A 16103-nucleotide genomic window follows, 5' to 3' on the forward strand; every position below is an offset into this window, starting at 1 on the left:
GAAACAGCACGTTTCATTCAGCCAAAAATGTTCCAACCAACTCAGCTTTCTTATTTCCTTTTCCTTCCACTCCCATTACAGAAGTTAAGCAAGAAAGGCACTCAATGGAACTTACATTTCAAAGGCAAGATAGGCAAGGCGAGATAACACTTCTGTAATCCACAAAGATATAACTCCTACAAAAAACAATGACTTTCCTGATTCCTCCTAAAAAGCTCAGTCCTCAATGACTCATACAGTCTTATCTCATCATCTTTGTATACCTAGATGAATAAGTGACGACATTACACCTTCCTTGGTTAAGCCTTTTTTTTTTTTTTTTTTAAATCGCACATGCCTAATGCTTAAAACCTTTTCTTGTTAGTCTCTAAATGTATTACATCACCGATGATCTAATGGATTATCTTCAAGTTTGTCCAAATGAGCTGCCTGTACACATTCTACCTTTATTCAACCTAGTGTATGGTTTCTCCCCTGGAAATTTAGTCATCATCCCAAGTGATTTTCAACTATAAGGCATAAAGCAGTAATTACACCCTTTCTCACTTTTTGATACACCAAGGGAAATGCAACTACCCACTAACTGGAAAAGATGCAGTACAGAAATCTTACTCTGAAAACGTCACTCCAGGAGGCACAGGTGAATTACAATTACAGAATGTTCTCTAAGTGCATTTGTGTGCATTACTGGAAACAATACTGCCAAATGTCTGATGCACTAAGTACATGAAATTACAACTTAGAGTCAGAAAGGGAGAAATACACAGAAACAAAATAGCTTTTTTAGCTTCAACTAAGGAGTATTGTCATCTCTAACCATAGAACTTCCTTCCATAATGAGAAAGAAGGCTGAAAAAGAGAAGTATCAATCTCTAGAAGTAGCAAAGAGCAGAGGAGAAAGAGAAGAAACCCAAACTGCAAACTTGTAAAGCTAGTTCTGCACTGAGACAAGGGAGAATTTAAAATAATTTTACTGGCTAAGAAAGAAGGCCCGAAGTCCCAGGCGAGCCAGTTTTCTATCCTCTGTGTCCGGATAAGAACTCTCTCTGTTTTACTGTTGAATGGTATTTCACCTGCTGCATCACATGTGTGATCATTTGGAAGCAAAATGGTTAGAGGCACTCCTTTTCAGGTCCCATCCTCGTGCTGCCACCACACCAGCCCAGAGCCTGTGCTCTGGCTCCCTCTGCTGACAACTTTACAAACAATTCCCAAAAGGGCAGGAAAAGAAATGAACAAATTTATTTAAATTTATTCCTGTAAAGTGGCCCAGAAATTCTATGTATATGCTTTTTAAGGTGAACACCAGGCACATAATCAACCTCCATAAAGTCTAATACTATTTAGGACTGTTACATCAAAAGCCTTTTTGAAGTGAGTAAGATATGTAAAAGCTATGATCAGAAGAATTAAAAAAAAAAAAAAAAAGGCAGACTGGAATCAACTTACTAAATCCCTGCCAGAAACTGCAGCATGAAACAGCCTAACCAGTATGGCTCCTACAAATGAAAAATGTCTCTAATATTCTACATTAAAAAAACAGGAGGGAAAAAATAGTTATGTGCTTTTCTTACACTACTGAGAAAAGATCCTTACAAAAAGGCTAATAAGAAAATTAAGCAGTGATGCTTCAGAAGTATAGTGCTTTAATAGACTAAAAATTGGCCAAGCGGGAAAAAAAAAAGCTTCTGTAGAAACATTTGTAAATTACCAACAATGCTAAGATGCTAAAACATTGGTATACATCACTATTTAAAACTGTTAAAAATTAACAAAAATTAAAACTGTTTAATATATTTACAAAAGTAAAACAGAGGGAAAAATTATTTTAGGTAACCAAACCAAAAGGATTTTCTGTATGCTATAGCTGAAGTGTACAAAGTGACACCTGAGTAAAATCTACATTGACAATGCTCAGGGAATGCACATTCAAAGGAATAGAAACAAAAATGTAAAATGTAGGCAACAAACATTCCATGGACTCAATACTGTTATTTACTACATATTCAACTACGACAGTCCAATAAAGCCTGCAAAGAGAAATCAGAAAAGATGGAGTCCATTTCAAGACAGAAGTAAGACCAAGCATGATACTATTACAAAACAAAGCATTTCTAAAGCATTACTAAATAAAGCATAGCTCAAAATACAAGAGCGACCAAACAATCATCACATTTCAGAACTAATGAAATGAAATATTTTCACATGCAATATATTGTTTACAGGAATAACAGAAACATTCACAACTATTTTAGAACAAATTAAATACATTAAGAATGCAAATACTTGTGAAGCAAGAAAGACATCAAACATTAATTGGTAAGTTCAGGAATAAAACCTCCTCCAATAGCAGGTAATCCTCATCCATTGTATGAAAAAGGATACTGAATTAGAATGGTACCCAATCTGATTTCCGCATAGGAATTTCTGACTTGCTCCAAACCTACTACTCTGAACTACTTAGATGTTCTGTGCCCAAACAGAGCGGTTTAACTCTTCTGAACCTATCTATAACGTCCACATCTTCTATCAAATAATTTCCTGCGTAAACTCTACTATGGATCTTAAGTCTTCAGGAAAAATGAATACATTGGGCATGATCAACACTGTAATTTTAAAATACAAACTTAGCCCAAGGTAAAGAACTATCTCACCTGGACTTCATGAGGGGCTGGGTTACCCATTTCTTCAATCTCCGACGTCCAAAGGAAGTTTTAGTATGATCCAAGACCCAGAGCAGGCTTCCTTTTGTTTTCATATCAGTCTAAAATAATAAAAATAGCATCATTATTTTTAATTGAACAATCAATTATGTAGTTAAAGGATCTTCACCACACTACTTAAACATTCTGTTTAGGCTTTAAGATATGGCAACTGCATGTTCGTTTACTGATCTTATTCACCAACAATGCCTTACATAAAGTACCTCCAACAGTCAAAAAATACTTAAGTATGTTTTTCCTTTAGCCAGAAAATCTTTTTAGAAAATGACCAGAATAAATTAAACAAGTTAAATTAAGTCTGTGTATAAAGGTCTGTGCAGTAGCACGAAAGAAAAAACAAACCCTGCTGCAGTCCTATCACTTGACTGCAGTTGCTCAAGAACTCAAACTTTAGGAAAGTTCTTTGCTAGTCAATGTGCAATAAGGTTCCTAACTCATACTAAAAGCCAGCACAAACCAACTTTTATTTATGACGCTGAAAACGGGATCAAACTGAAGGAGGATTACATTTAAAATAATTTAAACCTTCTGGGTGAGATTTGCAAACTAACTTAACTAACTTCATGGGTAACAATATGTCAAGCACGTAACAGTATGTCAAGCAGCTGTGAAAATCTCAGCATTTATTAAAAAACATTACATTTTTCCTTACCTGATTCTGTAAAATTTCGAGATTTTTCATTGTTGTCCCATTAATTGTCATGTACTCAGTTTCACTTGACAACCGTTTGAAATTGCTGGGGAGAGGAATTTCATATGTTATACTTTAAATTCGGGCACAGCTGTAATGGTGAAACACTGTCAAGTTTCCCACATTAGCAAATTAATTAGTTATGCAAAATAAAAAAAAAAATCAAGAAAGAAATTAAAATCTATGCAAATAAATCAAAGAACTGAACACTAATAACTTCTTTTAATTTACTGCTTGGGAAAACAAGATTTATGATTCACTTCCCAGTTTCCTACAATGACTCTGACAAAGCTCAGAATAAAATCCAGCTCTCCTGTTATCTAATCCTGATCCACTAAAGGGTTAAGAAAGTAGCCCTTCTTCAGTCTATGATGACATTGAAAAAGTATGTGCTTTTGCTAATGTTCTGTTATGATCACTGTAGGGTTAGGGACAGGGATAGGACTAAGAATTAATACTTCAAGAGTGGAACAGACTTTTAATACAACTCATAATCAAAACAGCGTATCAAAATACACATTCTTATTTTTTACTACTAGTACAAATTTAAACAGGTTGTTAGTGCAATTATTTAGGAAAATAAAAATAGGGTATATTTAAACTATTTTACTTTATTTTTAGTATGAAATAACCATGACCAAAATTACTTGACTTTTTGACATTCCCTAACAGAATAGGATAAGACCAACCCAAAGGTTGTGTTGATTTAGAACCAACATTAATAAAATAATTATATTAGATGTGTAATCATATTAGATATGAAAATTATTTCAGTCTCAGACATACACATGTGGTAGTCAGGACCGTGAAGTGAAGTGCAAGATCCTCACTAAATGCTTCTGACAAATCAAGTCATGATTGTCTAGATTAATCAATCTGCTGACTGCCTTTTGCACAAAATCTAGGACAGTTTTCATTGTCTGAGACTAAGCAGAATGACTTGCTGGGTAGGATTTAAAACTGCTTTCTTGACTTTTCACAAAATTTTTTTCAGTACATTCGATTTTAAACTCTCTGGGGGAGCACTGAAATGCTCAAACTTTTCTGTTAGGCACATGCAGCTGCATTATTGCTATATTAAAAACAAAAACAGCACTAAAACTTTCAGAAACATGAAATATTCAGAGACTAATGTTATATATTTATGTTGTATGCAGATGTTTGGGCCTGCTAGCAAATTTTTTCCTAAATAATGGGTCAAATTAGAAGTATTCTCCACAGAATTAAAAAAAAAAAAAGTAGATTCAACTGAGTGCCCTCAAGAAGTTCAATAAGAGTTTGGAAGTACAGCTCAGAACTGTACCCATAGTCATAGTTATTCTGCTCTAGTGTGCTATCCCAGCAACGAACAAAGTTGATCAGCAAAACAAAACCTCAGAGGCAAAAGCAGCAGCACTTCCAAAGCACACAATATTATAAGCAACAAAACAATACTTCCTTTTATCATCTTCAGTCACAACTGCTGATGCTGGCAAAAATTAAATAGGAATGATTTCTGCTTGGCTCCCAATCCTTATCATCAACAACAAATCCTACCCACAAATCCTACCCACTCTTCCAAAAGCACATCATCTGCATCTAGCACTCACCTAAACTGCAGTTTCCCCATTTGCTGCATTTCGATTTGCCACTACTCAAGCCTGTGATCTTTTAAACCCAGCTGGGTAAGAACCATGCCTTTCTATCTCTCCCAAAAGCAAACAGGAGGCTTTTGTCTGTTTCTATCAACCCTCAACCACCCACACGTGAGTTTCAAGATTGTGGATTTACTGGTTCTAGAGTTTCCCCACTTCACTTGGCTTCACAGCAGTTAACACAGAGCGTATTCTGTTCACAGCAAGCATGCTCTCCAGTAGTATTTAAAGACAACTACCTCTCTTCCACTGCAGAGTATATTTACTATTCTCTCAGAATCAGGTATGCTAAAGTTGTTCTCACAGCATAAGTTATGTGTATCTTATATTATCCAGGTGTTTGCTTTACCTGAGTTACTCCACCCTGCTATTAACCCTGGTAACTGAGAGCTTATAGTATATGAATAATAGCCAAGATCAACTGCAGTATACAATTCCAGATATCACAGCAAGAACATGTTTTGCTTCCACCCCCTCATCTTCCTTCAGCTTGGGATCAGAACATGATAAAAATGTGAACAAAGACAGACTCTTTGTAGGGAATTTAGGGACCAAATGGCAGAAGAAGGAGGATGTAAACAAATATTAAGTCAGTGCTGGTTTTGCACCAAGGGTGTCAACACATTCCTTGTGAGAAATTCTAATGTGCTGCTATCAGCCATCTCCTGTATCAGTAAAAATGAGCCTTCAAAATCACTTCAACTGGATCACAACTCCTTCTGTAGGTGACAGTGTAACCTGAATTTCAAAGAACAGACTTGTAACTGTCTCAAGTACTTAAACAGCACAAAACACAAGTGATGGAAATAGCTGGCAATTCCACTACTGAGGAGCAAGGCAAGGTAGGATCATGCCATCCGGGCTGAGAAAAATGAAAAAAGGAAACAAAAATAAACACAAGCTTCTATTAAGATTTAGGACGCTTCTGAGGAATACTCATGAGAAAGAGGTTCCTACCCATAAAATTACTTTTCAGAGGAGAACCACACTTGATGATGAGTATTAAAGGGTTACTATGATTGCTTTAGGACAGTAAACTACATCCTCAGACTTTGATTCTTATGTGTTACCTGTGAAATTGGATCTGCTTGGTCATCCTCCCTCCTGAGAAGCTTGCAGTGAAGGGCACTTTTTATGCTTTATTCATTATTCTCTCCACAGGAGATATTATATATAATTTTGTACTCAGTAACCCAGTCTAAGTGAATGCATGTTATTCAGATCAGTAGTTTTCAACCACTTTAATTTTGCAAATCTGTAAAAACTTTCCAGCAAAGCTGCAAGGCACCATATTGAAAGCCTACTAAGCAGATTTTCTTTGCTCAATTACCTTTTACAGACCTCTCAAGTCCATGTCTTTGAGATTTCTAAGGGTGAATAAACAACAGAACAAAGCTATATATTTATAGAAGAGTTGCAGGAATCCCTATTCAGCTTTAAGGATTAAAAACAAGTCTCTCAATTTCTCAGAAGCATTAGCTTTCTTTAGGCATGAAAGACATTTACCACAGTCTAAGTAGCGAAGAACATCAAGCTCAGACTATGTTTTGTATTTAATTAACCAGTTTTAAATTCATTAGTGAATATTGCCACAGGACTAGCACTTCTGATCTGGATCCCTGATGTGATAGGAGTCCAGAAACTTCCGGCTAAACCAGTAACAAAATAAAACAAACAAACACATACAAAACAAAACAGAAATACAAAACAAAGAGTATGAACAGATATGAGAGGATCTGGGAAGGATTAAGAGAAACAAAAATAACCTCCATCATTTTTAACCTGAATTAGTCGTCTTTTTCTACACTGAACTCACCCCAAGGAGTGGGCCTGCAACCTTATTCCACCCAGATGTCTGCACTCTCTCAGCCCGCTTCCCTTGCACACAGCCTCAGCACTCCTACAAGCTCCAAACGTCCAGAGTGCAAGAGGTCCCACCTGCTGCCCTTCTTCTGTGGTCTCAAAAGAGATGGCATCTCTTCTTAGTGTCTGAAAACCATGCCTTTCCTTTGAAACCTCCCAAAATGATTTCAGTACTCCCTTTCTCATAGTGATAGTGGGTAAATAAACCTATGCATTGTCCTGTATACATGATGTTTCTGACATCATCAGCACCCAAGAGATACAAAAGCCTTATGAACATCATTGCCGCAATTTCTATAACATTTCCCCTGGGAATGCAAGGATGTCCATCATTTTAAGCTGAAGAACTTACATTTTTACTTCTCTCTTAATTTCATCTTGCCACTTCCTTCCACCCCTATTATAAAGTACAATCAAACATTCATCCTCTTCTTGAATTCTTTCTCTCTTTCCTCTCCTCCCTAGAAGCCATTTTAATCCTCCCCTCTCCTCTTTCACTTCAGCTTCTGTTTTCTATCTTCACTGCTGGTAGTTCTCCTATCCCGAAACTACTCCCCTCCTTCAGAAAGACACCTGGCTCTTCCACTCCCTGCATTTCTTGAAGTTCATCTATCACCGTTCAAAATCTAAGAACTACAGTCTCTCTCTTCCGTCTCCAATATGCTGGAAAATGTGTCGGTAAAATTGAAATACACCGAGACACATCTCCCAGCAACTGCTACGCAAATGATGATTTTTCAAGCAAAACTGGGTACTCAACTGTATTTTAAAACCTCTCCTAGATGTGTACCAACTTCTTGTCAAAAGCCAGTAAAGGTCTCTCTGTATGTAAAGGTATTAGAACACATTGATTAAAAAAAGCTTGTATCATTCATTGTTAAATCTATTTTTACTTGCTACTGGAGCTCTAATGCAGTCTATCCATATCCCAGGGTTCTGCTGTGGCAAAAATCTTTTTTTCTTTTTAATATTTTGCTTTATTTAGGATCTTAAAAGTGGATTTAGAAGCTTCATCTAAATAGTAAAAGAAAACTAGTTTCCCCCCCAGTAGTGAGGATCCCTCATTGCTTACGTGATGTTTCATGACTCTCACTATTAAATTGAGCTGCAATTTTGTTCAGCTGGGAGAAGAGTGTTTATCCGACAAAGGTACAGAGGCGTAAGGAATTTTTTTGCCATTCTTCCTATCAAATAGGTCTTTTTCATCCAGGTCTGTGTCACTTACATCAATAAACTAAAAACTATCTCACAACTCTGACTTCATGCTCACTGACTCCAGTATGTTCACTGACCTGAATTCTCCTAGGAATTTTAAGTTGCTTGACAGTGCAATGGAAGTATTTCTCTTCTGTTTCCTTCAGAATCACAGAAGATCCATGAGCCTGACACCCTTTCTTAAAAGGCTTTCCCTGTTCAGTATTTAGATAGTATTTAGATGGCATTAAGAAAAATACTGAAGTTGAGTCTGCCTCAGTATTTGGCTTGCTATTTCAATATATGTGACACACTAAAAACAGGAGGTAGAATTCAGCATCAGGTAGTCAAAGCAGTAAAGGCTTTAGAAATAAATATAGTAGAATCCAAGCTCCTGAGCACAGGAACAAAGTTATCTCAAAGAATGTATTTTATTTCTTCATAGCATATCACCAGGATACCAAATTCTTCATTGCCTTTCCACTCAGATGCTCATACATTCACATACAGTCCATTAGAGCAACCTTCAGCAGGCAAATGTCAGCTCTAAGATTTAGTGCCTTTCCTTCCCAGTCTGTAATTATACTTGATTTTAAGATGCAGCTATTATAAATGTGACTGCCTGCTACCAGATAAGCCTTCACATAATGATGTTCCTCCTCTGCTACTGAATTACTTCTACATAAAAGATGGATTTTTTATTTCCCCCATCTGAAAGAATATTCACCTTATGTGTCATTGCACATAAGGCACTGTGACAATAGTGATGTACAAGTGTGACCATGGAATGGCATTTCCTTAGAGTTCACTTTCTTCTTCACAAACTCTCACAACAAGATTTCTCCAGAAGGCCAACCAAGAGGATGAGCACGAACAAAACAGTGCTGGAAGACCACAGATCAGAGCGCTCCTTGCTGGATGAGACAGGGGAGATGGCTTAGAAGATGCCACAGGAATTCCATTTAACATTTTAATAGTACTTGGAGAGGGAAAGGGCAACTTAAGGAAGAATAGCCATTCCAAAATCCAGAAAACCCAGGTATATATAATTTCCAAATATTTTAGTAGATACCAGAGAAATGTTTAAAGCTGACATCTGCAGCCAATTTTTTAAATGCAGCTGCTTTTTTAAAAAAAGCTGGTAATGTAGGGAGCCCTTCAAAATAAGGCTTGAGACTTCAAGAATCTCATACAACATGTGAATGATCTACAACTGACAAAATATATTTCTAAGTTTCCAGTTTGTAGCCAGACCTTGTTAAATCCTGCCTATTTACAGGACAGAGGAACACTGAGACAACCAAGACAATACTTTGTACAGGATCCATGACATATAAAGCTGTTTTATTAAAGCATTTAATAAGCCTCAATGATATTTTCAAACCTAAGCCAGGATAGCAATCTTTTATACTTGTGCAAGACAGGATAAAAAGATGCCTGAGTGGCAGTATCTTTCCGTTTTCATTTGATTCCACCTGCATAATCCTGTTACAGATTTTGAGTACCCAGCTGAGCACATCTAATAAACCTAAGTGTTGGGACTACTTAAGGAAAGACAAGATTATTTCCATGCCTGTGTGGTTTTGTAGTAACTTTGCACAAATGGTGAGGTCTATCAACAACTTTTTGCATGATTGTTCCCCAGTCCTAGCTACCACTGAGCCAACTCAAGGGGTTTTTCAGAAAGCCAGGATATGTTGAACGTCTGTTTTCTTTATAATTGGTAACTAGATTCATTCAAACAGACCTGCTGAGTACTGTCTAAACATTACAACACATTAGCATTTATACCTGCTTGTAGAGCTATAGAAAGAGAAAATTATTTACGCACCTCTGGAAATAAAACATCATCTGCAAAGCTAAATTACAGTATTTATTTTTTTTTTAAAAAAGCTGCCAAAAAAGCACCAAATTCTGTTCACAAAGTAAAACTGAGGTTGAGATATGATGGCTGATATTGATTAACAAACTTTAAAATTCCCCCCCTAGTATCTACCAGTTTTTGCACCTTGTTTGTTTTCAATAACACTTGGCAGCAGTACATGTTCATTTACATTACTGATAGTAATGTCTAGACAAACATACTTCATAAAGATTTTCATGAAACACCACTTAAAGAAATCACTTGATTCTTTCAGTTCTGATTAGGAGCTTAAATGTAAGGTATAATTCTTACAAATACTATGTTTATCACTCTAGCAGGTGCGTTCCTTACATTGAAGGGAAGTTGTCTGATAAAACTTACAAGTAACAGTTGCACATGTATTGGTGCTTTGAACTGGAGTTTATATAAGGCAACTTACCTTGGATTGTAAAGCATTTTTTCCAAATTAAATTCTTTGAGGTATGCAATTACTGCTGCCAGAGAGCAAATAACAGGCTTATCCAAGCTTAGTATTACAGATAGTTTTTGAGGACCTAAAAAAGAAAGAAAGTGATTTTCTTGTTAACTCACAGTTTACTACTTAAGTATTTTAGAAAAAACATTTTTCAATTTAATCAACTAGAAATCTGTAATATATATACAGTGTTCTATGATATTTATAAATCAACATAAAGCGAGGTTCCAAAATCACATTTATGGTTCCAAAGAATGTAGAACATTACAATAATGTAAATACATTATGAAACATAAAACATTTGACTCCACAGGGTTTTCTTCATAAAAATGACTAACTGTTGGCATAAGAAATTTCTAAACAGACTAAGAACTGAATTCTGAAATCTCCATTACTGCAGGCAACATCTGTGCAAGTTAAAAGGAATGAACAGGCCTTGGCACACGTGCTGATGATTTATCTGCCTCAGCCTATCTGAAGAATATGGTTCTACCTTTGTGAGACAGCTATTCATATTTGATAGTGTTTCTAAACAGTGCTCTACTACAGTCCCTGTTCCAGCTGCAACAATAGGAAAATTCACTGCATTATATCTCAACATAAAATGGTATTTTTCAAAACCCTATTTAGTTAAGTTTTTTCAGAGATGTTTTTTAAAGCTGTTCTTAGAGTGTTAGCACACACAAGAACCTGAAGAAACATTTCAGATGTTGAATAATTTCCCTCAGTTGCTATATATGTGTGAATTTAAATCTGACTAAACACACATCTTCAAGCCATGAAAAAAAGGGATGCTAGCCCTGTATTCATTTCTATTTAAATAACGTTCAGTTTCAAGGTTCACCTCTTCCAAACTCAAAAAAGATGCCGATGTGCAGAAAATTAAGCAAAGGTGGCACAAGGCCTACATGGATGAACAAGATGCTCCTGATTCACTCAACCATTGAAAAGGAGGAGTATGAGAGATGGAAACAGGGACAGGAAGAATATAGAGACATTGTTTGAGCTTGCAGGGATGGGGTTAGAAAAATCAGAGCCCATCTGGAGTTGAGACTGGCAAGGTACATAAAGGGCAACAAGAGCTTCTACAAGTGCATCACAGTAGCAAAAACAAGACAAGGGAAAATGTGGGCCCATTGCTGAATAGGGCGGCAGATCTGGTGACAAAGGACATGGAAGAATCTGAGGAACTCAATGCCTTCTTTATCTTGGTCTTTACTGGTAAGATGTGCCTTGAGGAATCTGAGGTCTCTCAGACCAGGGGAAATTCTGGAGCAATGAAGATTTCTCCTTAACAGAGGAGTATCAAGTTAGGGAACACTTAAACAAATTTGACATAGACAAGTCTATGAGACCTGATGGGATGCACCCACATGTATCCCTTATCTGTGTAAAAGCTAATAGGATGCATGCTTCAAAGACATTCTGAATGACATACCTGCAATATCAGGCACTTCTTTTGCATAAAAATCAGTAATCAGCTGGAAAGCATGGCTGTATTCAAAATGGAGTTTTTCCATCCTTTCTATCCTAATTCTGTCATCTCGTAACCTGCAAAGAAAAAATAATTGATTTTCAGTATTTATGCTCCCTTCATGAAGAACACTTAAGTAGGTTACAAAGGTGTACTTTCTTTTGTCTTTCCTTTGTTAAGAATTGAATGGGTAAAGAACGAAGAGATGAGCTACTTGGGTGGGTTGAGAACATTTCCAAGTGTGTGGTGGGTTTTTTTAAACCCTTCTTCTTTCCACTGTAAAAGTGCAAACAAATAAAACCCAAACAGCAACAGCAAGCAAGCCTAAGAGACTTCAAGAGGTTGTCCAGTATACCTGCAAGATAGATTTAAATGTTTCATCAATCATAACAAGTATTTGTCTTATCTGTTCTTAAAGACTTATGATGATTAAACAATGAAGCAATTCTCGTATGCCACCTATTACCATATTTAATTATCCTTTAAATTAAAGGCTTTGTTGTATGCTGTACAACTTGTTGCAACATTAAGCTATTGCATCTTTTCCTATATGCTGCTGAAATAAAATATTCTTGTCCTTTATTTCATAACTACTTGAAGACTTTTTCTTGTGCTAAAGGACTTGATTTTTTTCAGTCTTTTTGCAGTCCAGGTTGCCAAGAGTGTTATTAATGATAACCCAGTCCTCCTAATATGCCAGCAGCTCCTCCCAGTTTAACAGTACCAGCAAATGTAGCAACCTTACTCTGTTCCACCATTAAGCCAGATGAGATCTCTTCCATGAATGCTTCCCTACTGTCAGCAAGTAATTGAGAATTACAGTAGTACAGGATTTCAGCCAGTTTTGCAACCCATGAGAAATTAATCTAGCCTGTTTCCTGTGACCCCTGCTTCCACAGCCCACTTATGTAAGACAGTGGCAAAAACCTTTATTCATTGCTATGTGCATGAGATCAAAGTTGCTCAGTACCTGGGCTTGAGTCTGAAGCAGTACATCAAATGCCGAAATCTGTCTCAGAGAAGAGTGTGTGTGTGGTGTTTACAACATACTTTTCTACACTGGTTGCTTTTCCTAACTGCTCAATGAAATTAAAATTGGATGCTGCATTATCAATTCAATTTGTACAGCTGTTAATACAGCATTAAACAGATGTGCTGGTTAAAAAACAAAACAAAAATCACACACACTCCCCCTGCAACCTTTGAGCGTAATTACATAGCTACAGAATGAGCACTGAACAAGTGGCCAGTAGAAAGCTGCCAGTAAAAGACATATATAAAACCTACTTGGCCTCCGAGCATCCAGTCTCATACTACCATGGGACATGAAGTAACCAAATACTTCTAGCAGATTGGAATTATGCCAATGAGAGGGATTGTGTAGGTATTATAAGAAGGAAATTAATCAATATGCTTTTTGCAGGGCTTTTCAACCTCACAGGAAAAAACAAACAAGCAGGTTTTCTGCATTACATTGTACATATTCCCATCTGAAAGGATCAATGTGTCTCTGCGGCTCAAATCTTAAAAATGAGAGTTATTTTCCTATAATACATGTCAAACTAACTGAGTCTTAGAGGTCTGACTTTTCTCAGCATATCCTAGATGATCCCTTGCTTACTTCAAGTGCCTTAGTTTTAACTGACTGATCCAATTAAGTTTTCAGTCTTTAGATCCTCTGGGATTCCCCTCTGCCACCAACCCTACTCAGAACGAGCAAACATTTTTAAAGCAAAAGGATTTCTGTAAAAGACAATTAGTCTGTGTTCCTCAACCTCCGACAGCAATCGACTATTTTCTTCCTTGCATTTTTCACTTGCTCCAACCTTCACTAATAATCTGCTCTAACACATCCATCCATTTTGCTAGATTAGCATGTATACTCACTACAGCCTTTTGCAAGAATACCACTTCAGCATTAAACTTTTTGAAATGTGTTGTATGATATCTGGAGGTTAGCAGAGTACAAGCTTTTGAATCAGTCCTGCAAGACACCAGGGTTTTTCTGTTGACCATGTGTGAGTAGGGACTTAGAGAAATCTTTTTAAAACAGGATTGTATTTTTCATTTCTACTTCTTATGTTTTCATAACACTGCCTTCAGAAAAGCAAGGCTTAGCAAGGTCTGCAAAGATAATTTTTAGAATCAAAGTCAAAACAGGAGGCTTTGGGGGGGTAATTCATTGGATGATTCATGCCACACCTGCTTGTTTTTAAAGTAATGGTTAAAAATTAATTGTTGTCATTTTCGTTAATGCATTTGTGATTTTCTTTTCATTTCATAACCATATTAACTCCTTAGCATAAACTTTGGCAAATGATAGTTACAATCAATATAACTTGAGTGACTTCTTATAGTAGTACTTTTGTTCATCAACTATGTTGATAGGAAATAGTTCAAATTAGAATTAGACAACTCAGTGATTTGTAAAGATCATCACATATTTTAATATTTATATTCTAGATATGGCATCATCAAACAAATATCTGACACTTTGTCTATCTGAAAGTATGCACCTGATATTCTAGATAAAGTAAAAAAAATGGAAGGTTATAGATATCTATTCAATGTACAGAAAAATCTGAATTTTTATCAAGATGTATGAAAATAAAATTTGCTGCAGAAGGTTTTCATGTCTGTCCTTTGTTTAGTCAGATGATCACCCATAGGCCATTTTTCTGATTATAGCCAGAATTATATGTTGATGCTTATGTTGATGCTTTATCTCTCCAGCTACAAATGCCTATTTAAATCAGAAGTAAATTTGCCATCAACTTTTGTGAGCATCATTCTTGTCAGAACATCTACAATGAACTGCTGTGCAACTCATCCAGTATTTTATTGATATCCTTTCAGTACTTCTGAAAACAAGCAATCCTCATATTTCCCATGACACTGATAGGGTCAGTCAATGATGAAACTGAACATTTCAAAGCTTTTTTACTTTCCTTGCACAAGTTATTCTGCTACCACCCTTAACTGGACATTGAGCAAACAGAGATGTTTCAGGGTTTCAAACTGTCAACTGATGGTACGAATGAACCTGTAGTGCCCCTTATTAAAATTCCCTGCTCTCTAAACGCACTGAGTTTTATGAAGAACTGTCTTTCCTCACAAGATGAGTTACGGAAGTTGCTTGAAGAGATGATCATCAGCCACAGTTAAGAATATGAAACCAATGTGTCCATAAATAGATAGATAAAGGATGGGATCCTAAAATACACACATTTACACAGACACACACACACTTTTGTGTATATAATGTAAAATATTAAGTCCATTCCAACCTACACTATTCTATGATTCTGTTACTACAGGGACTAATTTATCTGTCACCCTATTGGGAAAATGAAAAAGGATCAACACTGCTGGGTTTTATCCCTCTATTTATCTGAGAATTCAATGCATCCACTTAAAGATTCATTGCTTACCAAGTACTGCAGGAAAAATATTTAAAAGAGATCACTAAATTTGGGAGGGGGAAAAATCTCTAAAGAAAAAGACTAACAAAAAAAATGCTAGAAGCTAGAAGAATATAAAACAACATAAATAAAACTGATTTATGGAAACTGAATCAAGATATTGAAAAAAAGTAATAAAATCTTGCATATAAGCACAAGAGCTCACTGCAGTGTGCTGAATAAAACAGGAGTCACTTCATTACTGCTCTACAATTCACAAATAGGCACAAAGTGCATAAAGACTTCCCGAAAAACAAACACATCCAAAATAAGTTTTCTTAAAGCGCAGGAAGCCTTCCTAAGGAAAGCAAACTACTCCAGAATTTTATCTTCCAACTACTATCTTGCCCTGCCCATTCTGCTTTAGGACTATTCAAATGCAGGGGTGCAGGCACCAATACTTTACTGTACCTCCATGTATCACAATACAAGTTCATAAATGATACAGAATTTGGGAAGGAAGATCTCTACTCCTAAAATTTAGTAAGGAGTTTTTATTTCTGATGCTAAGCACAGATTTATAAAGCACAAACAACTGTTATTCAATTTTTCCTATACACTTTATTCAAACTGCTATTTTCTCCACACTTCTCACAGTGCGCTCTGCTAGGATGACCAGTCTGTCACTGTAGGACTGCCCAGTAGAGCAAGGTAATCTGAATGCATTAATCCTTTCAGAAATTCAAGTGTACTGTGTCATCTTCCCTCATTAACATGCTTACCA

At 36.3% G+C, this 16103-nt stretch overlaps 1 protein-coding gene across 1 annotated transcript in view; it reads right to left on the bottom strand.

The window, feature by feature from the left end:
* Positions 1 to 11995, bottom strand: part of MSH3 (mutS homolog 3) — a gene marked incomplete at its 5' end in the record, with an annotated part of 72632 nt that extends 60637 nt beyond the window's left edge. The window contains 4 exons of the mRNA XM_009578697.1: positions 2655 to 2764; positions 3376 to 3460; positions 10409 to 10523; positions 11883 to 11995. Coding sequence (XP_009576992.1) covers positions 2655 to 2764; positions 3376 to 3460; positions 10409 to 10523; positions 11883 to 11995 — 423 coding nt within the window. The remainder of the gene's footprint in view (positions 1 to 2654; positions 2765 to 3375; positions 3461 to 10408; positions 10524 to 11882) is intronic.
* Positions 11996 to 16103: the final 4108 nt, after the last annotated feature.

This window comes from Fulmarus glacialis, unplaced genomic scaffold (assembly GCF_000690835.1).
Source record: "Fulmarus glacialis isolate BGI_N327 unplaced genomic scaffold, ASM69083v1 scaffold5745, whole genome shotgun sequence".
In the NCBI taxonomy this organism is placed as follows: Eukaryota; Metazoa; Chordata; class Aves; order Procellariiformes; family Procellariidae; genus Fulmarus; species Fulmarus glacialis.